Source organism: Scyliorhinus canicula, chromosome 11 (assembly GCF_902713615.1).
Source record: "Scyliorhinus canicula chromosome 11, sScyCan1.1, whole genome shotgun sequence".
In the NCBI taxonomy this organism is placed as follows: domain Eukaryota; kingdom Metazoa; phylum Chordata; class Chondrichthyes; order Carcharhiniformes; family Scyliorhinidae; genus Scyliorhinus; species Scyliorhinus canicula.
The window spans coordinates 114,134,589-114,161,057 of NC_052156.1; the positions used below are offsets into that span (position 1 = coordinate 114,134,589).

Consider the following 26,469-nt stretch of genomic DNA (forward strand, 5'->3'; position numbering starts at 1 on the left):
GTGCTACATGGGAAGCTCAGACTGAGGCCATGCAATCTCAGCTTGCTGTCATTCAAGTCCAGAATGCTGCCACCATGGCTGTCAATAGCAGTGCTCAAAGGGGCTTTGAAGGGCATCATAGTCCAGAAATATGTCCTCTAAAAGATTGATTAAGATTGCTGAGTTGCCAACCCAGGGGAGTTACAGTGGCTCCATGTAGCAAGTACCTGCTGCCCTCTCTCCTACCATTACCAGTGCCCTTGCTATTGCCCCATCAGTCAACCAGCAAGAAATGCTGCTTCTTATTCCAAGAGGGTGCAGTTGTATCCAGGCCTGCAAAGCCCAGACCAACTTGAGACTGTCCTGCAAGACCATCTACAGACTCTCCAAGTGAAAGGCAGTAGATGTTCAGCAGCCACAGTGTTGGCATGACAAGGGAGCACAAGGACAGGCAAAGGCACATGGAAGGCAGGCACTAAGGGAGTGCACAAGGATGAAGGGGTTGTTTTATGGCTGCTTCCGTCTCAGCATTGTAGCCAGGTGGACAATGTGATGGTCAGGGATAGCAGGAAGGGAGAGTGTGAGACTGTTTTAGAATGGGAATTTGAGCTTGTGTTCACTGGTATCAAATGTGAACGTGTTGTGATGGCCTGGCGAGAAAGAGGATTTGGGTTCCCACCACCCAAATTTCCTCTTCCCTCTCCTCCACCTCACTCTCCTCCTCTTCTCCCTCCTCCTCGTCCCTCCCGTCTCCTCTGCTCCTCTTCCCTCACCTGGTCTTTCCTCGCCTAGCCTCCTCTTCCCTCACCTCCCCTTCCCTCGCCTCCTCTTCCCTCGCCTACTCCACCCTCTCCTTTTCAGCTGCCCACCACATCCTTTGTCTGTACCCTGATTGTGAGTTTTTGCAGGCTGAAGCTGACCACAATAAAATGTGACACAGGCCCAGTGAATACTGCAGGGTTCCTCCAATGCACTCCAGGCAGCAGAACCATTGATTGAGCACACAAATGATCTGCTTGATGCTGTTTCATGTGGAGCATGACTCTCATTAGACACATGCTGGCCACGTGTGGTTGGATTAGGCACCTGAATCATGAGCCAGGGGGTTAGCGGCTAGCCCTTATCACCCAACAATCACCTTCTGGCTCGGCACAATGGCGCAAAGACCTTGGACGTAATTCTCCCATCGCCAGGCGAACGCAGCCAGAGAATCCGCCCCCTATCATGTTTGACCCCAAGGCCCAATTGAACGAATAATTATTGTTGGAAACCCATTATGTCAGGTTGACTATAAGTTGAGGCAGAACTACCACAAACAAATGTGTACTGTTAAACATTGGAGAATCATTTATGATGAAGAGGATCATATAGTAAAATGTGAATGATTCAACGGTACAGTTTTCTAAAATCATTAACCAGTTTCAGGTCTCCTCACCTGAAAACATGACCCCAACCTTGAACATTAACATTTAAGCAGCACTGTTTTGAGGGTTATGTTGACTTGTGCAATAATGCAAAACAATTGGGAACACTTGGCAGCCCATTTTATCTCTCTCCCAATTATCAGTTCCATTGACGTCAAAGTCAACTTGTCATCCTGTGCCCTCAGCATTGGTCATTGATCCTGTCACTGGTGCTCGGCCAATACTCACAAGGGCCTCCCAATCTGTAGCTGAAGCCAACTGTAGCACAGCAAATGGAGAGCTCAGCTCATTCAAAACCTGTTGGGAATCAAACCTTAGGAGCCGCACAAAGGAAAAGATTTAACCGTATGTACAACACTGAAACAGGTAGCTCTACTATCCTAGGATTCAACAGTTGCACAGAGCTGCATATTATCTCAGCAAACCACAAGATGTAGGTATAACGATCCATCCCTGGTACAGTAACATAATCGAAACCGAGTCAAATTAGAGATGAGAGTAGCAAAGACAAAGAGTTACAGATGCACTCTGAGCAAATGATACAGGCAAACGATAAGGCACAGCAAGCAGAGGCAGCTAAATGGCAGTATTTGTCTATCAGAGATGACCTCTTACTTATCAGATGGCATTCTGCTAGCCGGATACAAAGTAATCATAGAATCAAAGAATTACAGTGTAGAAGGAAGCCACTCGACCCATCGTGTCTGCACTGGCTCTTGGAAAGAGCACCCTACATAAGGCCATGCCTCCCATAACCCAGTAACCCCACCTAACCTTTTGGACACTGAGGGGCAATTTAGCATGGCCAATCCACCTAACCTGCACATCTGCAGGAGGAAACCGGAGCCCCCGGAGGAAACCTACGCAGACACGGGTAGAAAGTGCAAACTCCACACATGCAGTAACCCGAGGCCAGAATTGAACCTGGCACCCTGGAGCTATGAGGCAGCAGGGCTAACGAATGTGCCACCATGCTGCCCAAAACAATGCAGGAACAACTTCTCCAGAAGATACCTGAAGCTCACAAGGGGCGGGGGGTCCCGGCATAGCGGAGTGGCACCAACCACTCCGGCGTCGGGCCTCCCCGAAGGTGCGGAATTCTCCGCACCTTTGGGTGCTAGGCTGCGCCGGAGCAGTTGTCACCATGCCAACTGGCACCAAAACCGGCACCAACGGCCCTTGACGCCCGCCGCCGGGGCTGGCCGAAAGGCCTTCGCCAGTTCGCGCATGTGCCGGTGCGTCAGCTGCCGCTGATGTCACCACCGGCGTATGCACGCTGGGGGATTCTCTTCCGCCTCCACCATGGTGTAGGCCGTGGCGGCGGCAGAAGAGAAAGAGTGCCCACGGCACTGGCCCGCCCCCCGGGGTCCAATCGCCCCGCGCCCCCCCCAGGACCCCGGGGGCCCGCTTGCGCCGCCGATCCCGCCGCCACCAGAGGTGGTTCAAACCTCGGCGGCGGGAGAGGCCTCCCAGCGGCGGGACTTCGGCCCATCGCGGGCCGGAGAATCGCCGCAGGGGGCTCGGCGCTCGACGTGGCGCGATTCCCGCCCCCGCCAATTCCCGGTTGGCGGAGAATTTTTGCCACGGCGTGGGCGGGATTTCGGTGCCCTCGGGCGATTCTCCGACCCTGCGTGGGGTCGGAGAATTTTGCCCAAGGAACGGGGAAGTTGTAATCTCAGAGTCAGATCAGCTGTATGCTGGATTGCCATCTACAAAGACATGGACAAAATGGTGAGTACATGCATTGTATGCCAGCATAGAAATGCCCAGCAGAAAGAAATGACAGCTCCTACATTCCACCCACATCCAGATAGGAACAGCTTCCTCCCCACAGCTACAAGACTCCTCAACGACTCCCCCTTGGACTGATCTGTTCCCTGTAAGAACACTTAGGGCAGCACGGTAGCATAGTGGTTAGCATCAATGCTTCACAGCTCCAGGGTCCCAGGTTCGGTTCCCGGCTGGGTCACTGTCTGTGCGGAGTCTGCACGTCCTCCCCGTGTGTGCGTGGGTTTCCTCCGGGTGCTCCGGTTTCCTCCCACAGTCCAAAGATGTGTGGGTTAGGTGGATTGGCCATGATAAATTGCCCGTAGTGTCCTAAAAAGTAAGGTTAAGGGGGAGTTGTTGAGTTACGGGTATAGGGTGGATACGTGAGTTTGAGTAGGGTGATCATTGCTCGGCACAACATTGAGGGCCGAAGGGCCTGTTCTGTGCTGTACTGTTCTAAATTCTAAACACTATTCACGACGTCCTATGCTGCTCTTGCTCACGCATTTGCTTTGTTTGGCCAATTTTTACTGCATTGTAACCAATCACTGTTTTGTCGATGTACCATTTGTCAATGTTCCCTGTTGATTATTCTTGTGTCTATTACGTATGTACTGTGTACGTTCCTCGGCCGCAGAAAAATACTTTTCACTGTACTTCGGTACATGTGACAATAAATCAAATCAATCAATCAATGTGACTCCAGATCCACAGCAATGTGGTTGACTCTTAAAAGCCCTCTGAAATGGCCTAGCAAGCCACTCAGTTCAAGGGCAATTAGAGATGGACAACAAATGCTGGCCCAATCAGCAATGCCCACAACCCATGAATAAATTTTAAAAAACAGGAGGTATTGCCATGCGATGACATTACATTGAATACAGCGACACCCATCAGATGTGAGATCCAGGAGAAACTAGGTTTCTGTAGAGACTCCCCATGGGATCAACTATGTCCTCTAGTTTGGAAACATGGTGGTCTTCTAGAGCCCATGGCCAGCAACAGAGCTCAATGGTCTGTAGCAGTTGTTACCTACTCTCCCAAAGTCTACAAGTGTATCTCTAGCCCGGAGTCTTGCACTGTCAGGAAACAAATGGTGGTCAGTCACTTGTCCCACTTTTTCCAGACAGAAGGCCAGCTAAGTGGAATGATGGAGATCTTGCCTTCCTAGAGGCTCCACTGCTCCAAGGTGACCCTGCAGGGTCCAAATATTCTGGCAGAGTAAGCCCTCCCTGTGTGATCTTTGACCTGTGCTAGGAAGTCCAAAAGGTGTCCTGACGAGTTGCTGATCAGATATCACCCAGGACAATTCCTCTGGCCCACCCCAGTAGGACATTGCATGCTTTTGTATTTGGGGGAAATAAACAACAAGTAAAGCGTACATCCATTAGGAAGTTCCTAACTTTTTATACAAATGAAACTAATAATTAATTAAAAATAGCAACAAGGAAGTAAATGGCTCATTGTTTGCATTAGATCTTCAATTCAACATGAAACCATTTCTCCTGCGAACTGCCCAGCACTGTCACCTGTGGAACCTACTCGTACCAAGCTGCTGATTTCCCGCTATTCTACCTGACATTCTACCAATGTCTTCCAGTATATAGGACTGGATTCTCCGCACCCCAACACCAAATGGACGGAGAATCCAGTTTCCCGCATGAAATCGGTACCGACACTGGTTCAGCGATTCTCCGGCCCCCGAAAAGCGGCGTACTCGAGGAGCAAGCTGCGCCAATTATCCACCACCGGAGGTCATTGTTAGAGGTCCGCCCAGGTATTCTCCACCCCAACTGGCCGAATTCCCATGGCTTGGACCACTCATGGTCCTGCCGTTTGGAATACTCGCGAGGTTGCTGCGGACTCGCGGCTGCCACAGTCGGGGGCGGGCCGATCGGAGGGCAGGAAGGGTCTCATTCGGGACTGGGGTATTTTTGAGCAGGCGGTCCGGGTCGCGCATTATTTCCGAGGTCCAGCTCTGTGGGCTGAGTCCGCCATGGAGTATGGCACGGCCGCTGGAGGTTGCTGCCATGCGCAGTGCGGCATCTGACCCGGAAGTGCAGGGGGGGGCCATATCTTCAGCTGGAACTGCGGGCTCCACGACAGCTGCCTGCTAGCCCCCTGCAAGGCTGTGAATCTCTGGCCTTTTGACGCCAGCTTCTCTGGTGTAAAAGGCCACAGTTTTCATGACAGTGTGGGGACATAGACCCTTAAACTGAGAATCTAGCCCAGGACCTTTCCTGTCATGTCACTGGGTGGAAATGGCTCATCTGGAATCTCGAACAGCCCCAACAGTTGGATGAAGTTACTGACCTGTGAAAACAATGTTCACACGACTGGTGGTCCAGGGGGTGAAAATGGACATGGGCAAGAACGTCAAACAAGCAGCATGCGTTTTGTTCTCAAATATACATATTGAATCAGTGGAATGTGTTATCGGGTGGAGTGCATAACAGATGAGCAACGCAATGCTGCCCATTTGGTGTTCCCACCCATATCTTGTTTCATCATTCCTGGCCTGAACACTCTTTTGACTGCTGTTAAATCAGAAGGTGGAAAAACGCCCCGGAGGAAATCTGACAATGTTGATGATTTTGTGAATTTTCCGAAGGAGCCAGTTTGTGAGGCTGGTGGAGAACCCGGTGATGAACCATCAATTGAACTCGAGACGAGTTGCTGTACAAAAGTAAGGCTTTAATAAGTTAGATGTTAGCCCTGCGGTCGACTACAGTAAATGGACGACCGCTGGGCGTACTGGGTATTTATACCTCGCCCTGGAGGCGGGGGTTAACTCAGCCTCTCGACCAATCAGGGAGCCGTCACTTGACTGGTCTCAACCAATCGGTCGAGAGGCACATGACCGACCAGGGCCAATGGTAAGCCGGTGTTCTGCACCAATGGCAGGCAGCTATGTTAATCATACCACCACATTCACCCCTTGCGGAGAGAGAAGCCGGGGGGGGGGGGGGGGGATATTAACGAGAGCTGGGGGTGGGGGGAGAACTGGTGGTATGAGTAGTAGCCAGAGAAGGGAAAAAAAAGTTTGGCTTCCCACTGGCCCACACATTTAACAATAGTACATACTGTCCATACAAGGTCCATGGTGTTGTTGAAAATTAAATAGACTCGATCAGCCTTTTCGTTGCCCTTGACGTCCTGGCAGACCGCCGCAGTGGAGTTGGTGACGCTGGTTCAGCCGATGGTGGTGGTTCCGCTGATGTCCTGGAGTCCGGGAGCGATGGTCCTTGAACTGTCTCCGTCACCCGGGCTGGTGGTGGAGATGCCATGGATGGGGAAGGGGTGGCCTGGGTGGGGCGCTGGGGGGAAAAAAACAGGGGTAGTCTGTGGTGAAGGGGGGTGAAGGCCGCACGCCGGCGGGTGCCAGGTCCCGGAGCGAGACCGTGTCCTGCCGACCGTCGGGGTACTCCACGTACGTATACTGCGGGTTAGCGTGGAGTAACTGGACTTGTTCCACCAATGGGTCGGACTTGTGCACCCGCACATGCTTCCGGAGCAAGATGGGCCCGGGGGCGGCCAGCCACGTCGGGAGAGGGGATCCTGAGGATGACTTTCTGGGGAAAACAAGAAGACGTTCATGAGGTGTCTGATTTGTTGTGGTACAGAGGAGTGAGCGGATAGAACGTAGAGCATCGGGGATAAGCTCTTGCCATCGGGAAATAGGGAGATCTCTGGACCAGAGGGCCAGTAGTATGGTCTTCCAGATGGTGCCATTCTCCCGCTCGACCTGTCCGTTACCCCGAGGGTTATAGCTGGTCGTCCTGTTGAGGCAATGCCCCTGTTCAGCAGGAATTGACGCAGCTCCTCGCTCATAAATGAGGACCCCCGATCGCTATGTATGTATGCGGGGTAGCCGAACAGGGAGAAGATGGAGAGGAGGGCCTTAATGTCGGTCGATGTGGTCATGTCGGGGCAGAGAATGGCGAAGGGGAAGCGGGAGTATTCGTCGATTACCATCAGGAAGTAAATGTTGCGGTTGCTAGAGGGAAGGGGCCCCTTGAAGTCAATGCTGAGACGTTCGAAGGGGCGGGATGCTTTGATCAGATGTGCGCGCTCGGGGCGGTAGAAGTGCGGTTTGCACTCTGCGCAGATGTGGCAGTCATGGGTTACTGTCCTGACTTCCTCGATGGAGAAAGGCAGGTTGCGGTCCTTTATGAAGTGGTAGAAACGGGTCACCCCTGGATGGCAGAGATCCGCGTGGAGGGAGCGGAGGCGGTCTATCTGCACGCTGGCACAGCTACCACTGGACAGGGCATCAGGAGGCTCATTGAGCTTCCCAGGACGATACAAGATCTCATAGTTGTACGTGGACAACTCGATACGCCACCGTAAGATCTTGTCATTCTTAATCTTGCCCCTCTGTGCATTATCGAACATGAAGGCCACTGACCGTTGGTCTGTGAGGAGGGTAAACTTCCTGCCGGCCAAATAGTGCCTCCAATGTCACACAGCTTCGACTATGGCCTGGGCTTCCTTTTCCACTGAGGAGTGGCGGAGTTCGGAAGCCTGGAGGGTTCTGGAGAAGAAGGCCACGGGTCTGCCCGCTTGGTTCAGGGTGGCCGCCAGAGCTACTTCTGATGCGTCGCTCTCGACCTGGAAGGGGAGGGACTCGTCGATGGCGTGCATCGTGGCCATTGCGATGTCCGCTTTGATGCGGCTAAAGGCCTGGCAGGCCTCTGTCGACGGCGGGAAGGTCGTGGTTTGAATGAGGGGACGGGCCTTGTCGGCGTAATTGGGAACCCATTGGGCGTAGTAAGCGAACAAACCCAGGCAGCGTTTGAGGGATTTGAGGGTATTGGGGAGAGGGAGTTCCATCAGGGGGCGCATGCGTTCAGGGTCGGGGCCTATCACTCCATTACGCACTACGTAGCCGAGGATGGCTAGACGGTTGGTGTCATGGTCCTGCTGGTCGTGGCCGCAGATGGTGACATTATCGAGGTACGGGAAGGTAGCCCGTAATCCGTACTTGTCGACCATTCGGTCCATCTCCCGTTGGAAGACCGAGACCCCATTTGTGACACCGAATGGAACCCTGAGGAAGTGGTAGAGGCGCCCATCTGCCTCGAACGCGGTGTACTTGCGGTCACTCGCGTGGATGGGGAGCTGGTGATAGGCGGACTTGAGGTCCACAGTGGAGAAGACTTTGTATTTCGAGATCTCGTTTACCATGGCGGAAATACGGGGAAGAGGATACGCGTCCAGTTGCGTAAACCGGTTGATGGTCTGGCTATAGTCGATGACCATCCGGTTTTTCTCCCCAGTCCGGACCACCAGCACTTGAGATCGCCAGGGACTGTTGCTGGCCTCGATGACCCCTTCCTTCAGCAACCTCTGGACCTTGGAGCTGATGAAGGTCCAGTCCTGGGCGCTGTACCGTCTGCTCCGTGTCGCGACGGGTTTGCAATCGGGGGTGAGATTAGCAAACAAGGAGGGGGGTTCCACTTTGAGGGACGCGAGGCTGCAGACAGTGAGGGCCGCCGAATTGGAAGGTCAAGCTCTGCAGGTTGCACTGGGAGTGCCAGTGCGCAAAGGTCAGGGAGGACAAGGAGTTTATAATTTTTTAAAACCTTCCCTTGGACCGTGAGGTCCGTGATGCAGCACCCGGTGATGCGGACGGAGAGCGAACCTGAGGCTAACCTGATTTTGTGTTTTACAGGATGGACAGGGAGCGCGCAGCGTCTTACCGTGGCAGTGTGAACGAAGCTTTCCGTGCTCCCGGAGTCCAGCAGGCAGCCCGTCTTGTGGCCGTTGAGGTGGATCAGCGTCGTTGTTTTGGCGAGCGTGCATGGCCGTGACTGGTCAAGTTGAATGGCCGCGAGTCGTGGAGAAGAACCATCGTCATAGTCGTCGTCATCCAAGTAGGTGCTGGCAGAACCTTTTGTGCCAGTCCAGGATGGTGGTGCTCAGGATCTGCACGTGGAGTCGGTGCCCCAAGATGGCAGTGGCCAGGACCTGCACGTGGAGTAAGCGCCCCAAGATGGCGGCGCCCAGGACCCACACGTGGAGTCGGCGCCCCAAGATGGCGGCGCCCAGGACCCACACGTGGCATCCGGGGCCCAAGATGGCGGTGCCCGCGGGGCCCTCGTGGTTGCTGGGGGCGGGGTTAGCGGTGCTGGCGGACCGATCGGAGCGGCTGAGAGCGGGGGTAGAGAGGCGCGCAGGCCGGGCGCAGGGTCCCGGGGGTGGGAGAGATTTGCGCGGTGCGCTGGAAGGGCCCGGAGGAGGGGGGGGAGGCACGCAGGCCGGGTGCAGGGGCCCGGGGCGGGGGGGGGGGGGGAAAGAGATTGGCGCGGTGTGCTGGAAGGGCCCGAAAAGGCCCGGAGGGGGGATCCCCGGTCGCTGCGCGGTACAGCAGCGACCGATTTGGCCTGGCAGACCATCGAAAAGTGGCCCTTCTTCCCGCAGCTCTTACAGAGGGCGGAGCGGGCCGGGCAGCGCGGGCGAGGGTGTTTAGCAAACCCACAGAAATAGCAGCGGGGCCCCGCGGACTTGTCGGGGCATCCCACGGCGCAGGCCTGAGGGGGATCGGGAGCGGCGGATGGCGGTGGGGAAGCGTGCCAGGAGGCCCAGGGTGCAGCATAGGCGCGGGCGTTTAAATCGGCGACCTCCAGGGAGGTGGAGAGAGTCCGTGCCTCAGTTAGGCTGAGGTCGCCTTTCTCCAGCATCCGCTGGCGGATAGCGGCAGACTGCATCCCAGCCACGTAAGCATCTCTAATCTGAAGTTCCATGTGCTCCGTGGCTGAAACTTGGAGGCAGGTGCAATTCGTCCCCAGGACAGCAAGCGCCTGGTAAAAATCGTCTAATGACTCACCGGGAAGCTGTTGTCTGGTAGCCAGCAGATGTTGGGCGAATACTCTGTTTACCAGTTTAAGAAACTGTCCTTTCAGCTTATCCATGGCTGCGTCGTAATCTTTTTCCTCCGCTATCATCGCGTAGGCCGCCATGCCCACGTTGGAGTGGAGGATTATGACGCTTCTGTGCCATGGTGGGGTGGCTGTTTGCGGACGCCAGGTAACCATCGAAACATGCCAGCCAATGTTTGTAGATTTCTGAGGCGTTCTGAGTTTGCGGGCTGATGTGGAGGATTTCGGGCTTGATCCGGAGCTCCATCTTCAAAATTCTAGCTTATTAAATTGATGAACCATCAATTGAATGCGAGACGAGTTGCTGTACAAAAGTAAGGCTTTAATAAGCTAGATGTTAGCCCTGCGGTCGACTACAGTAAATGGACGACCGCCGGGCATACTGGGTATTTATACCTCTCCCTGGAGGCGGGGTTAACTCAGCCTCTCGACCAATCAGGGAGCCGTCACATGACTGGTCTCAACCAATCGGTCGAGAGGCACATGACCGACCAGGGCCAATGGTAAGCCGGTGTTCTGCACCAATGGCAGGCAGCTATGTTCATCATACCGCCACACCCGGTCAGAGACAAAGTGCAGATTGAAGGCAATGTGATAAACTCTGATTCTCTGATCGGTGCTCACCATGAAGGAAGAGGCTCTGTACCAGCAGAGGAGCCTCACGGAGTGAGCGCTTCAGTATTGCTCCTCTCAATATGTGCATCCACGTCAGAGTGCGCTAGACGTTGATCACTATATGTGAAGGGCCATTTGAGCCAGCACTTGTGCATCTAATTCAGCATAATAAGAACTGAAAGTTGCAGTTTTTGAGGCAGCAACTTGAGATATTAAGACACAGGAGGCACAGTGAATGGAGGAGAATTTAGGAAAAAATTGCATGAAGTTTCACTGAAATCTTGTGTTTGTCATTTTCCTTATTTCTTTATTAGTACTCCCATGTTAAGCTGTTTTTTCCCTTTGAAGTGAAAGTATGTTCTTTTCGGGTGTTAAAGAATCTTGTGTTTAAAAAGCTGTATCTCTACAAACTTCCTTCACCTCACAAATCTCTGATTCAGCGAAACACAGAAATATCTCTATCTACATGGAGCATAGAATTATATTAGCACAGGAGGTGCCCATTTGACCCACCGTGCAGGCGTCAGCCATTTGAAAGAGCTATCCAATTAGCACCATTCTCTTGAACTCTTTCCACAGCCCTGTCAAATCTTCCTTTTCAGGTTTTTATCAGACTCCCTACTGAATTTGCTTCCACCAGCCTTTCAGGCAATGTAATCGGCACCACAACAACAGACTGAGTAAAACGCATTCTTGGCTGCCCTCTTAAATCTATATCACTGGGTTACTGACCCTCCTGCCTCTCAATTTTCCTTGCACTTCAATGCCAGCTTAAAAATGATGGGTAGAGGCCAGTCTCCCAGAGCAGAGCCTTGCTGGATGGAAACGCAAGTTGGAAATAAGGCAAAAACCCCATGACACTGATTAACTGAACCAGACGCCTTTCTTTCAAGGTGCGATCGAGTTTGCCCCTTTGCAGTGGATATTCAAATTTTAAAAATAAATTTGCATAATAAACACATTTGTTGGTGCGCCACTTGTTCATGTTTTGCGGACCTGTAACTCCTGTGACCAAACGTCTCGTGTAAGTCTTTTCGATAGTTAACCTCCCAAGTCTCTTCTTCATAGGCCAGGGGTGGAAGGCATTGTGCAATGTGTGGTGTCTCAACTGGTCTTAAACATCCCCGGTGTCACAAAATGATTCAGCATAGGATGTCAATGGGCTAGAATTTTCTGGGAAAATAATAACAAGTTAACGTCATTATTAATGTGCAAATCGTACAGCACCTTGTAGCAAGGGAGAGATAATCCATGAGTTGCAGATTCCAAAATAATTGCTATTGGGTTTGGCAAAATAGAGGTTTTATTTCCCTTTGGTTCTCTTTTTGAATCTAAGCAACAACAATTCATCCTATTTCCTTCTCTGTGACTTTTCTGTTTCTTTCTCAATCTTGTCTCATTGGTCCAGGAGATAGTCTGTTGGTTCTATTGCCCATCGAGGTCCTCATTATTCCCACCGAGCTGCTAACAGTTCACACCAAAGTCAGCACGCTGCATGAGATTTCTTTTCAAGCTAAGTAGTGAGGAAAGCATTCTAACTAATGGGACGTAGCATGTGATGTCCAATCCAGCACGTCATGTGTCGTTAATTAGGACACCCACCCTTTCAGCACTGTGGGTGTACTAACATCACAGTTCACGAAAGCGGTTCACCACCACCTTCCCATGGGCAAATAGGGATGGGTAATAAAGGCTGACCTCACCAGTGATGTCCACATCGGTAAACAAGTTATGAGGAATAATTGAATATGGTTCAAAGGAAACTGAATGGGGATACGGGGAGGGGGGGGGGGGGGGGGTACACAGAGGAGAATAAAGTGAAGTAAAAAAGGTTAACGCCAATCGCGAAGGGCGGCACAGTGGTTAGCCCTGCTGCAGCCCCAGGGATCCGGGTTCAATTCCGGCCTTGGGTGACTGTCTGTGTAGAGTTTGTGTGGAGTTTGTTTGTTCTCCCCGTGTCTGCGTGGGTTTCCTCCAGGTGCTCTTGTTTCCTCCCACACTCCAAAGATGTGCGGGTTAAGTGGATTGGCTATGCTAAATTGTCCCTTAGTGTCCAAAAGGTTAGGTGGAGTTACTAAGTTACAGGGAGAGGGTGTGGGCATCTGTCTAAGTAGGGTGGTCTTTCAGAGAGTCGGTGCAGACTCAGTGGGCCGAGTGGCCTCCTTCTGCACTGTAATGAATCTATTATTTAATCATTATTTCAAGTTAAACCATATTTTCCTCTGGTCGGAAAATCTAGAACACAGAGCCACATCAGAACCCAGTCCCAGGCTAAGGGGTTGATCAGTTAGGACTGAGATGTGGAGAAATGTTTCAATTCACTCAGCAGGGTTGTGAATCTTTGGAATTCTCTACCCCACGGGGGTTGTGGATGTTCCATCGTTGAATAAACTTAAGCCTGAGAGACAGTTAGATTTTTGACCTTTCAGGGAATCAAGGGAGTGGACAGAAAATTGGAGTTAGCCAGAGGATCAGCCATGACTGCACTAAATGGCTGGAGTACCATATGGTCTACTGCTTCTGTGGTTTTACATTCTCATGACAAGTGACACATCAGCTGATAAAAGACGAGCTCAGCACTGGGGTCAGAAAGCCGACGAGAGCCAATTGTAGAAAAATATCTGTTTCTAAAAAAATTAGTGGATAACGGTGGGTAAACACCAGGCCTTGAAGGCTGCAGAACAAAGTCAAAGAAGGTGACCAAAAAGGCTCTCCCTCAATTAATCAATTCTCAAATATCATGCATGGGAATGGAGAATACCTCATGCAACGCACCTTCTTCAGGCTAAACGATAGATCAATCAAGTCTAAAATTCGTTCTAGACAAAAATCATGGAGTTCCTAATTAAAGATAAAATTAGTAAGCATTATCAAAGACAATTAGCATGCCATTGTTAAAGATAAAGGAGGCGCGTTAATGGCGTCGTCACACCCGATTTGGTGATGTGACGACGCCATGGAATCGCATGGAACCTACGTCCAAGTATTGCACGACATTCAAAACACCTCACAAGATTCAACTGAATCTTGCAGGACATCATTCTCGCCCTTGCTGGTCGTGATCCAAATTAGCATATTTAAGTGAGCCATTAGATTCATTTAAATTTACGTTAGCAGGATTTTCCCAGCGCCCTGGACCTAACGGCTTTGCCTGGGAGACCTCGCCAGGATGCTGTTTCCACAAATGTGGACCAAGAGTCGCAACACCTGGGGCGCGGGGTCTCCCAGGCCATTAGAGACTTTGGCTGGTTGGGCACTGGGGAGGGTGGTATTCTGACACTCCAGCTGGCATGCTGGCAGTGCCATCCTGGAATTCCAGAGTGGAACTGCCAGGGGCACTGCCAGGGTGTCAGGCAGGCAGTGTCAAGGTGCCCAGGTGCCAGCTTACCCACGACAGGTCACGGACCGGGGGTGCCTTGCCCTTAAGAGGTGGGGCTGAGGGCATCTCGAGGAGCCCGGAAGAGACTGCAGTGGGGGTGGGTCCAAAGACTGCCATGGGGAGGCTAAGGGGGTTGACAGATCGGGGCAGCATTCAAAAATGGGGCCCCAATCCACGAGTTGCCTTCCTGCACTGGTTAGCTGAGCTCGTAAGTGCAGGAAATTATGTAAGTGTGGCCTCGATAGGGCATTGTCCACTGAGGCCAAAAAACCCCACAAAGTGCCATTAAATAGCGGGGTCTTTCTCAACGCTGCAGGCACTGAGAAACACCCCGCTAAACATGCCAAAAACAGGACTGTTTTTGGCCTGTTAAATCACGCCCTAATTGTGGGTGACTTTGTGACCCAATGCTTTGAGTTGGGCCCTGTGCTTGTAATACTATAAAGTCACAAAATCCACCGGATGGAAAAGCATGGGTTGCGTATTTGTTAACCAGCAAGTTTATTTTAGAGTCTCCAGGACACTCCTGCAGACAACCCAGAGGTAAAATCATTGTGTACGATTTTGTTTTCACCTCCTTTGAACACTTTTTGTTTATGAGTTAGAAAGTATCGGAGATGGGATGACGAGGCTGTTTGGCAGTCAAACACCATCCAATAGGGGAATTGAGTCTGTTTGCTTTCCAAGTGGTGCGGAACGTTGCAACCAATGACGGGATGGCCGCGGCGAGTCAGATAAAGGCACGAAGTTGTGTAATAAAACCTCTCTGGATGAGTTCAGTAAAAGTGCTGCTCGAAACTATGAATCACACCATTTTGGAAGGAAAAGCTTGTAATCAGCTTAGGTACAATTTCTTGATAAATATAAAATAAAACCCTGTTTGCAAACAAAATGGTTTCCGAATTTCTATGTCCAAGTATTGCATGAACAAATAAAATGCTGTGTCTGCCAATTGAACTTGATGAAGTGTATTTATTTAACATTCAGCACTTTGTGGGGTAATAATTTCTTCTCTGGGGCATCTGCATAAATCTAGTCTCGACTGACAATCTAGAAGGTTCCACTCTCTGTTGATTGTATTGGTCCAAAGTATGATGAGTTGCAACATGTCTTTGGGGAACATGAACAGTGCAAAGCGACTCTCCTACTTACTAATTATTCAGGAAATTTTCAGAGAAGCCAGGAAGTTGATTGGTATGGTGAAAATGGAATGTCACATTAGCGCATCTTGTTCTGGGATTCGAATTAAGGGGCATCTAACTATTACGTTGCATAGCTTGGCACAAAGCCTGCACAGGAATGGTAGTTGTGAGCTTCTAACTGCGATCCTGATGTAAATGAATTAACAAACACATCAAAATAATTCTATTTCAGCCCTTTAAGAGTAGACAGTGACACAGTGATAGTGTAACTGGGCTAGTTATCCAGAGATCCATGCTAGTGGAACTGGAATTCAATTAATAAATCTGGAATTAGAAAGATAGTCTCAATGATAATGGTTATCATCGATTTTTGTAAAAATCCATATGGTTCACTAATGTTCTTTTGGGAAGGAAATCCGCCAGCCTTACCAGGTCTGACCTACATGTCAGTCCAGACCCACAGCAATGTGAATGATTCTTGACCGCCCTCTGAAACGTCCTGGTAAGCCAATCAGCCCAAGGGCGATTAGTGATGGACAACAAATGTTGGCCCAGCCAGCGACGCCCACATCCCCTGAAAGAATTTTAAACAAGTACTGGCTCTGACAAATGCAATTCGGGACAGGCAATGGAGATACAAGATGAAACACAGACATAAGACCTCTGAGTTTGTCTCTGGGGTTCCCATCTTTCTTTCAAAGGGAATGAAGCAGACATGAGCTTCAGAGATGCCTGACCACCATTTGGTTTGTTATTTCCCTAAAACAAATGGAATACATTTACAAAGGGAATTCGCTTGTCCAAGGGATTGACTACTATCAGGTCTAATGAACCTGTGGGGAACGGTACATAATATTGCGTAGACTACACAGCACAGACACAAGTTATTCAAACCAGTTAGTCATGCTGACATTTATGTTCCAGTTGAATGTCCTGCCATCCCTTCTCAATTAACCTTATCAGTATAATTCTCAATTGCCGTCCCCTTCATACGTTTCTCTCTTTTCTTCTTCAATACATGTGCACTATTCGCCCAAACTATTCTCTGTGGCAGTGAGTTATACATTCTCAAATTGCATAAAACAAAATATTTATTTTTAATTCAATACTGGATTTCTTGTTTACTATCTTAATTGATGGTGTCTAGTTTTGATCTAATGTAAACACTGTCTCTCTGTCTACTCTATAAAAATCCACCATAATTTTAAACAGCGCTATTTAGGTCACATCCCAGTCTTCCCTTTTAAAAAGAAAAAGATCCAGCCTGTCCATTTTTTCCTGACAGGTATAACTTCACAGTGTCAGTCTCTGACTGAAAACACGTGTGTAGTTCTCCAGCTGTACAGTTGTGTTTTTCGTTCAGATTTTCAGCCACTATAAGAGTTTAGGCCGGGGTTTAAACTGTAATTCTGGTGGTGGGTGGGGAGGGAGGAAGGGAGGAAGGGGGGGGGGGGGGGGGGGATAGAGCTAGCAAAGCTGATGCCATAGAGATCAGAGTTCTATCTTTAAAGGGTGCCCCAATCAGCACACAAAGTAAATGTCCCACACCAATCCCCCCACCCAGCGACACACTGAATACTCCACACAAACATTGGGCGCCCCCGCTCACCACAACACAAGCAATGGGATCCTCCAAACCTCCATCGCCCACCCTCCCCTCATGCCAACATCGGGGCAACCCATCTGATGTGTTATCTGTGTTGGTCTAACATCGACTGCAACTGGATGCAGTAAAACGAGAAACAGGCTTCCGACACAGGAGATGGTCCAACACTGTTTTATTGAACCTGTTGATTGCTGTACATAATCTGCTGTGGGTTGACATTCTAATAACCTAACTGATAACCTCCTACTGGCTTGACCAGACTAGCTCTCTATCACATGGTGATAATGTTCATTAGTCTGTGAACTGTGACTATCTCCCTAGCCGTGTCCTGTGAGAGAGGGAGAGCCTTAATGCCCTGTGGGCTTTATAGTGGTGGTGTCCTGTCTGGTGATTGGTTGTTCTGTGTCGTGTGTGTTCATTGGTTATCCTGTGTGTCAATCACTGCCTGTCTGCATCTCATGATATACACAAGTGGATATTATGACACCATACACCTCACCACATTGCCAACATCGCACCCCCCCCACCCCCCACTTCGCAGGCATCAGGCCTCTCCCCTCTCCCCACTACCGCAATCTCCCCCATCATCACAGTCTTGAGAGCAATCACCCCCCCTCACAGCATCAGCCCTCTCAGGCACACATGAAAGGTTCCCTCTCATGTTGCTGCCCGGGGGCCCACCTGTGGCACACCCACGTCACAGGTTGGAACTGCCAGGTTGGCACCGCTGGGTTGGCAATGCCAAGATGCTTCAGTCTGGCAATGCCATACTGTGCCAGTGGGCTGTATCAGAGAATTGCCTGGGCATGCCCCTCTCCCACCGGAGGCTATACTTACTTACCTTGGCGCCCCGGCAGGATCCCTATAAAGTCGACAAGGTTTCAATATTCTATGAGGAGTGGATGATGTGGAGGGAAGGACCTTTAAACAGCTGTAAATGTATCATAATGTATTTAAATGTGTTACATCACCAGGGAGAGACGGAGAAAAATGCAATCCCGCCTGCGAGAAATGCGCTTCCCAATTCTCGTGAGATTTTGCGCCCACGTCGCCGTTCCTGTTGAGGGCGAAGGCGTATGCAAAATTGCTCAGTCAACATTTTCAGTAAATCATTATGGTTGACTATAGTCAACTTTTCTTAAACCAGCAGCCATTCATTGGGACTGAAGTAATTCAGCCATCAAATAGATTCTACCATTCAACTAAATCAGGAATAATCAAACACATTGTCTGCCAATTGTGTTCTCCCTCAACCTAGATTACATCTCCACTGCCTCAGAGGTGAGAGCTATAGTCAATATTGCTACGACCCATATGCCTGATTAACCATGCACATGATAGAGGTTGTGTCAAGGTACCTGATGCTAATAAATGTATTGCATATCTTTCATGGATAGAATGAACACCTTTGTGGTCTGTTCATATGTCTTTCTTAACCTGGGAGTGTATAGCTGTAGCAGTGTTGCCGCTCCTCTCACCCGATGCACCATTTCTGTGAATGATGCAACAATCAATGACGTATGGGAATGAAGAGTATCATGGCGAATAATACCTCAAATTCTTAACTGCAGAGCGGCCTTCCTTTCAATGGTCCGGCACATGAAAGAAATAATGCTTCATAACATAAAGGACAGACTGCTGTTATGGGTTCTAACATCATGCCTCTCTGGTGTCCTTCTTAGGTCACTAATGGTAGGCGTCTCCTGATAGGTGTCTCAGATGTGTCTGAGAACAGAAAAATATGTATCTGGAGCAGCAAAGTCCTCCATCACAGCTCTAATCTCTCTCCACAGAATACCTTGCCATAGCCATAGGTCTTCTAAGATAGCAGATTCTATTTGATTTCATGCCTTATTTTAAGAATATAAGAGATGAAGATAAACAAAGGCCATTCAATCTGTTAAAACTCCACTTTCTAGTGTACAGACTCTCACAATCTCGTATAGTCTCTGATATATTTCATGGAACTGACCTGACCTGATTTATTGCCCAGTAGGGGAGTTCCCGATGTGACAGAGAATCTAGCCACAGGAAAAAAACAGATCAGCATAGTTTTGATGCTCCGGTCCCCTGCTGGTGGCAGCATTGAGGTTCATGTCCCATGCCAGCAGGAGGAAGTATTTGAACCCATTTGAATCCTATTAATGGCCTGAATACCCAATTATCCATACTTGTGTGATTTTCTGGCCCTCTGGGTCGCGTTCACGCAGCCATGGATCGGTGCAAGCATTTTCCAAAGGGGGTAAATATTTAATTCATCGGAGGGCCTCCTCCCCGCCACAATGCAAATCCTGCCAACCCCAGGCCCCCCATCAAACCCACCCTCACCTCTCCATCACACCCCCGCATCAGAACCCACACCAGACACACCATCAGACCTCCCCCCCCCCAACCCCCATATTAAAGACCACCATCATCAGAGACCCCTCGTATCTGAGAATCTACCCATCATGGATCCCCCCCATCATGGATCCCCCCCATCATGGATCCCTCAGTGGGCTGGATTCTTCGGTTACCCAGCTGCATGTTTCTTGGTGGCACACCATTTGCTCGTGGCATATTTCTATCTTCCTGCTGCATGTCAATGGGATTTCCCATGGTAGCCACTGCCAGGAAACTCGAGGGTGGGGATGCATTGCCAGCAGGAAAAGAGAATCCCAATAGCCTGGGAATTATGGCCCATGAAAAATCACAACTTTTTCACTCTCCTGTCCATTACACCTGCTGCTTCAGATAGAGGTGTAGAATGTAGCAGGGTGTTTCTTCATAGAAATCCAAAACTACATCACAAGCTTAAACTCCCTCAGGTCCTTTGATATGCAAGGCTTCTATTCACTTTCAAAGAGAAAAAGCTTTTAGTTGGCTGCAATGTATGAGGTAACAGCTTCCAGCCAGACAGCTGTCTAGATTGTTTATTTTAATTTCCCTTCATGCTTCAATGAATATCAAGTACCTCAAGGCTTTGAATCTAACCTCAAAGTTTATAAACATCTAGGAGTTAAGTGCTTTCACTTCCTCTTTTTCTCAGCAGAAAGCACTTAACTGCTTATGACGTGGTCAGGAGCTGCCAATCATAGTAAGATGTTTATAAACATTGAAGTTAGGTTATTGGGGAGGGTCGGGTCACCCTCATGTGTGAATGTTGTCGGCGTGGGGGGGGGGGGGGGGGGTGATTCGGCAATTCCCATGGTTGCGGGAGGGGAAGAAGCCCCTACTTGTCACCAACGGATGGGTTGCAGGATTTGCATTGTGCGGAGAAGGGTGCCATTAACCAGATTCAGTACTGGGCCAATAGTGGGATTTGGAACGGAATCCCTGGAGCTCCCAGTCATGTATAAATTTGCATGGCAAGGGAGACTGAATTGCTTTGGAGCGACCAGAAGAGATTCCGTTCCGGAAGGAGAACACAGTCTCCCAAGCAGAGAATCAAGCCCATTATAATAATCACAGTTGTTATTCCCAATCAATTTCTAGATTTACTTCCAACGAATTCAAAGCCATTTCATTTGGTTCATATTGGATTGGATTGGATTTGTTTATTGTCACGTATACCGAGGTACAGTGAAAAGTATTTTTCTGCGAGCAGTTCAACAGATCATTAAGTACATGGAAAGAAAAGGGAAGAAAAGAAAATACATCATAAGGCAACATATGAACTTGATCTTACTTTTAAATAAGATTCCAGGTTGACTTCATCTATCTATTTCATATTTTGAATATGTTGGTGAAGGCTCCTTCACATTACTTTTTTCTGAAGAGTAGAGGTTAAGATTTCTTAATTTTTCCTTATAAATCATTTCCTTTTTGTTCTTTCGGACCCTGGAAGTGTAGAAGATTTTAGTTTAGATGGGCAGCATGGTCGGCACAGGCTTGGAGGGACGAAGGACCTGTTCCTGTGCTGTACTTTTCTTTGTTGTTTGTTCTTTCTACTTGGGGTCAATCCTATTGCCCTGCTTTACAATTTCTCCAATACACGCATATTACTTTTTATAGAGCACTACCCAGATGTGTACTTTCTGGGTCAAGGAGCTTTTAATTCCTCAATTAAGCATTGTGAATGCCAGAGCTGGAGATCTTCATCTCTAAGGTCCTGGTCTGGAGGTCTTCTCAGGTGTTTTTTTCCATCCTGGCCAAAATATCCTTAACATAGTGTGCATGGAGACCAGAACAATATACTGGGTCTCCCAGTACCTGGAAGGTAGGCTCACTGATGTCTATACCCAGCATCCTTTAATTTTCAGATCTAGGATATCTACAACTCTCAGTGGTCGTTATGAGCTACCTGCTTGGGGGGGGGGGGGGGGGGGGGGGGGTGGCTGAGTGTTCCATTGTGTGGTTGGGGTCTTGATAGGAGAGGTTTCGAGACTGGCTATTTTACCAAAGTATGCTGCTCAAGTCTATAGTCCCTTAAATCCATAACTCTTCATTTACAGTAAGTATTTACACATTTGGACCTCTGAACGAAGCTGGAGCCTCTTCTCCTTCCAGATATCTCTTATGCCTCAGTCATGAGATCTGATATAATTATTACATCTGTATCACGTATGCTTCTGGTGTTAACCCTTAACTCTACAGTACACGTTCTCTTTTTGTCTTTTGGATCTAGCGCTGACACTTTCCGACCCCGCCATGGCCTGTTTTCCCACGGGAAGATGCAGTGATCCATTTAAATCCCTGTTGGCTTCAGCGGGACCTGCAGATCCCGCTGGCGGGAGAGGACAGAAAACCCGGTCCTAGGATTCTACAATCTCTCAGTGCAGGTTACCTGCTTCTAGGGAGTTGGTGGTAATTCTAGAACCTCTGCACTCTGTAGAGGCTACTGCATGGATGATTCATTAGGTTATTCAGATGAAGGTGGACCTGTATTGATGCCACCACAGCAGTGATAGCTGTGGATCTGATGAGTGGCTGGATTTTTCTTCTGGGGGTGGGAAACAGAATTCAGGGTAGTTTCCAGGTTCTGAACCCATCCCAGGAGGTATGACAAATCACTCATTTGGGTGCCGCCCCTTAATTAGCACAGATATTTTCTGTCCTATTGAGGGAGGGGAGTGGACTCTCAAAGCTGGAGGACCAATCAGGCATTGTCAAGATTCAGCAGGTTGTAACATATGGCAAGAGAGAGGAGGCTTCAACATGGAGAGATTCTCACTCCAATCTTTCAGTAAAATATGAAGGATGAATGTAAGAAACTGTTATATATTATATTTGTGGCAATAATGTTATTTTAAAAGTGGTTTAAAATACATACAGGTATTGTGTCTGCTGAAGCCGTAATTAAGGTGCTGTAAAAGTGAGGAATTAATTCATTGTAACCATTTACTTGTTTACATTTAGATGGCCAATGGAATATTATTTATAGAAAAGGAGATTCCCTCTGGTATAGATAATTTATGAGGGAGTCATGTTTAGTGTTGGCTAAACAGGTCAAGGGACATCTTAGTGAGATACAGATGATGTAATTAATGGGAGGAGCCAGGTCTGGCTGTGGTTTGGGCAGTTTTTCCATGGGCTTTTGAGTTGAACAGAAGGGTCTTGTGTCTGACCTTGAAAGGGGCTCTCTCCAAAAGGTCTCTACACAGAAAACAGCGAGTAAACCTGATTTGTTAACTTTATTTCTAAGTGGTAATCAGATTGCTCGATTGGAATAAATGTAGTGAAGGTGTAGGGCATAAGTTAAAGTTTTCTTCTTATTTAAGAACTGTTTAACTGTTAATTATAAAGCTATTTCGTTGATGTTAATATTGTTAATTCTGAGTTTAAATGAAAGTTTGTTTTGACATAAAAGATGCCTACTGGTCAGTGTCATCACTCCTGGGGTAAAGCATCCTTTCCTCAAATTGCAAATTGTTTGGGGTTTCTTGTCCGGTGTGCAAACCGCTAACAACAGGAAAACTCAAAACGTGCAACAAGGAAACAAAACTCATAAAATACTCCATTCTATTCACTTTTCTGTCTACCTCAAACACGTGATAAATAAAGATTTTCGGGAGAAAATTGAGGCCGTTGAAATATGGATGTTAAGATATGTGTTAAACAATCTATATATAGACCAGAAGACCAACAAAGGGGTACTTGAAATAGCAAGAACAAAAATCACACACACACAAAAAAAAAACAGCCACTTGATCAGAGCTGAAATGCAACAGAGATCTCTTTTGGAGGACAAAGAGGAGGCCAGCAAAAAGAAGGGTTGACATAAGCGTAGTTTGAGGACAGATATCACACAGTAGTTGCAGCTATGCTGTAGTGGATGTGTCAGGGTGTGCAAGACAGACAAGTGTGACACACCATGACAGCAGATCCCTGCTAGGGGTGGTCAACAACAAGCCATGACAGTACAGGAAGCTTAAAAATAATAGACAGTCGCCAGGCACACATTATAGAGAGGCTTCTCCAGCACACAGGCAAACAAGGAGGACCTTTTGGTCTGCCTGGCCCTCTAGCCTGCTGCTGAATACCTGCCTTCGGGCACCTAAAGCCAGTGCAGGAGACCTACTGGAAAATCACAATCGGCCTCCTTTAATTTGCCTTGATTAGGTGACTAATGAGCTTAATCCGTCATCTGAACCCACCTCCACAAGAAACCAGCATACCAGCCAGCACAGCTATATTTTCAGGCCAGGTCTGCCTCTGTTCCAACCTCAGGTGAGCCTGTGATGTGTGATGAAGCTGTGTTCTAGAGTCTCAACGCACAAGTTGCTTTGTGATGGAAACATAGGCTAAATAAAATATTGTTACTGTGTATAGAAAATATGAATCCAAGGTTTTGATGTAGTACCTACTGTATGAACTGTGCTAGTATCCATAAAGATGGTCAGTTCTGTTACAGAATATTCTTCCTGTCAGATGTTGATATGAAAAGCAAGGATAAAAAGAAAGTCAGTCTAATGTTGTTACTGACAAACGTACTCATCTCAAAATCTCCAGATTTATCCAGCTAAACAGTTCAAGTAACAGCTTCTTTGGGTCATGACAACACTTTAACCTCCTCGGCCATTACCCTTGCCTTTTGAGTGCCAATTACGCTTGGCTTTGCTCACTTCTCATCTTCATGGAATCTTCCGTTGATCTCCTGCCACTTTTTACTGTTGGATGTAGTGACCACTCAATCAGATGTCCTCTCAGGATTGCTTGCTTCCTTGTGAAGGGGGGAGGGGAGTATGTGCACCAGCATGTCACTCTCTCTTTGCCCACTATCCCTCATAGAATTTCAGCACTGTGGGAGTTATGTGTGTTTTTCCAATCAACCATACAGGGCCAAGAATCACTTGAGACTCACAGTGAACAAGAGAAAATTCACCACAGGATTTCTTTGATGAACGCCCATTCCTGGGGATGAGTCTCACCCATCATGAGCCCAAACTGGGACTTCATGCATACAATCTTCATAATATTTTGGTCATAAAGAACATGCTTTCCCCAGCAGAGACGGTAGCACACAGCAGAGAATCATGTAATTAAACCCTGCCTTGTCTCCTAAACTTTGCCTATTAGAATTGCAAAACAGAACAATATGTTTAAGAATATATATATATTTCTATGTTTGTTTGGATCATAATTGATATTTAGGTTACATTGGGCCTTCATTGCTATGGTGCTATTTGGGTTTTCTTTTTAAAGCATGGTTGCATTGCCGAATGGTTAGTTACAATGACTCTTTCAATTATTTTTTAGCTATACTACAAGATTGGACGAGAGCTGGGGAAAGGTAGCTTTGGTGTTGTGGTTCATGCTACACACATCTCCACAGACAGAACGTGGGCCATCAAGAAACTGAACAAGGAAAAGGTAATGTGCTTTCTTTTTTTATATATATAAATTTAGAGTACCCAATTATTTTTTCCAATTAAGGGGCAATTTAGCGTGGTCAATTCACCTAACCTGCACATCTTTGGGTTGTGGGGGCGAAACCCACGCAGACACGGGGAGAATGTGCAAACTCCACACAAACAGTGACCCAGGGCCGGGATTCAAACCCGGGTCCTCAGCACCGTAGGCAGCAATGCTAACCACTGTGCCACCGTGCTGCCCTGGTAATGTGCTTTCTAAAGGAACCTGGCTTATTCACATGTTTCACAGCTCATTAAACTGTGCCGCCCTGATTGGGTCAGGTTGCCTGCAGTATAGAGGAATGGTTGAGGATGTGGCCTGGAGGTTGATGTTAGAATCAAAGTCTTCCTCCTCCGAATAATCTAAAGAGAAGTTCAAAGAGAATTTAGGTTGCTATGAATGTACTAGACTGTTGCTCTTGGCTCCTGTATTGCAAGTTGTCACAGAAGAAAAACAGCAACTATTCATATCTGGGCCATGGCTTGTTGAAGACATGCGAATGAGGGAAACCCCAGCCTCTGCTGTCAATTGTTCTGCTGGAGCAATGGGCATAGGGCAGATGCTTGTTAGACCCAGTGGTTGGAAGAGGGACATGGGGAAGAATTGGAAGAAAGATGTCTATGGACACTCCCTCAGTATTTCACTGGAGCATCATTCCAGGGATGGGCCCATAAATACTGGCTTTGCGAACAATGCTGACAGCCCAAATTCTGAGTGGCGTATTCAAATCTCTGTAGTGGAATATTTAATTACTGTATGGTGAGCATGTGGGATGGATTAGTCAGTGAGTTAGATAACACAGAAGAGAATTCAATGAATATTTGAGCATATAGGTGATTGAGAGGTATTTGTTTTTGGGATGTGCCCCTAGCTGGCCTTTTCCTGTATGTTCCTACATAGGAATGCAACTTGATTTTGTTGAAATTGCTCAAGGTATTTAGCATTTGTTTATTTTGCTGTCACCGCTACCAAACTGTCATGCCCCACAATCACCATTGCCACCTTCAGTCCTTGCACATTGTGGGGCAACAAAAAAGCCTGTACATTTACTGGCTATTTAACATTTCACTGTTTCTCAGAAAACATTTCACATATTTCAGGGGAGATCATCGGAGTCCTTCCCTGTCAGCACATTGTGTTGGAAAATCAGAGTGATGTACCATCAATTCGACTCAAGACACATTTAGGATCCAACTGTGGCTTTAATCAGCTAGTTGTTAGAGAAATGGCCGACCGCCGGGAACTCTGGGTACTTATACCCCACCTCGGAGGCGGGGCCTACTTGCCTCTCGACCAATTGGAGAGCAGTCACCTGACTAGGCCCAACTAATCGGACGAGAGCACATGACCAGCCAGAGCCAATGGGAAGCCAGTTCTCTGCACCAATGGCAGTGCTCATATCCATACCACCACACACAGATGCAGCCCTTATGATTCCGTGTGATCCAGTTGCCCTCTGACACCTCATCCAAGTGCCCATTATTTAAGTGTCAATCTCAATGCTGGGTGTCAGTGAGTTATGGTTATGCAGTGACGTAGTGGTACTGTCACAGCACTAGTCATCCAGAGACCCAGAGTAAAGCTCGCGGGACCCAGGTTCAAATACTGCCACTGCAGATGGTGAAATTTGAATTCAATAAAAATGGAATTGAAAGTGAAATGATGACCATGAAAGCATTGTCGATCGTTGGAAAAACCGATCTTGCTCACTAATGTCCTTTAGGGAGGGAAATCTGCCTTCCTTACCTGGTCTAGCCTACAGGTGACTCCAATCCCACAGCAATATTGACTCTTAACTTCCTCCTCAAAGGCAATTAGGGATGGGCCCATGTCCCATGAATGA

The 26,469-nt window shown here is 48.3% G+C and overlaps 1 protein-coding gene across 2 annotated transcripts in view; it reads left to right on the forward strand.

The window, feature by feature from the left end:
- Positions 1-26,469, forward strand: part of LOC119973662 (serine/threonine-protein kinase 33-like) — a 176,906-nt gene that overhangs the window by 122,156 nt on the left and 28,281 nt on the right. For both annotated transcript variants that reach the window (XM_038812045.1, XM_038812044.1), the window contains one exon: positions 24,471-24,584. In XM_038812045.1, the coding sequence (XP_038667973.1) occupies positions 24,471-24,584 (114 nt within the window). The remainder of the gene's footprint in view (positions 1-24,470; positions 24,585-26,469) is intronic.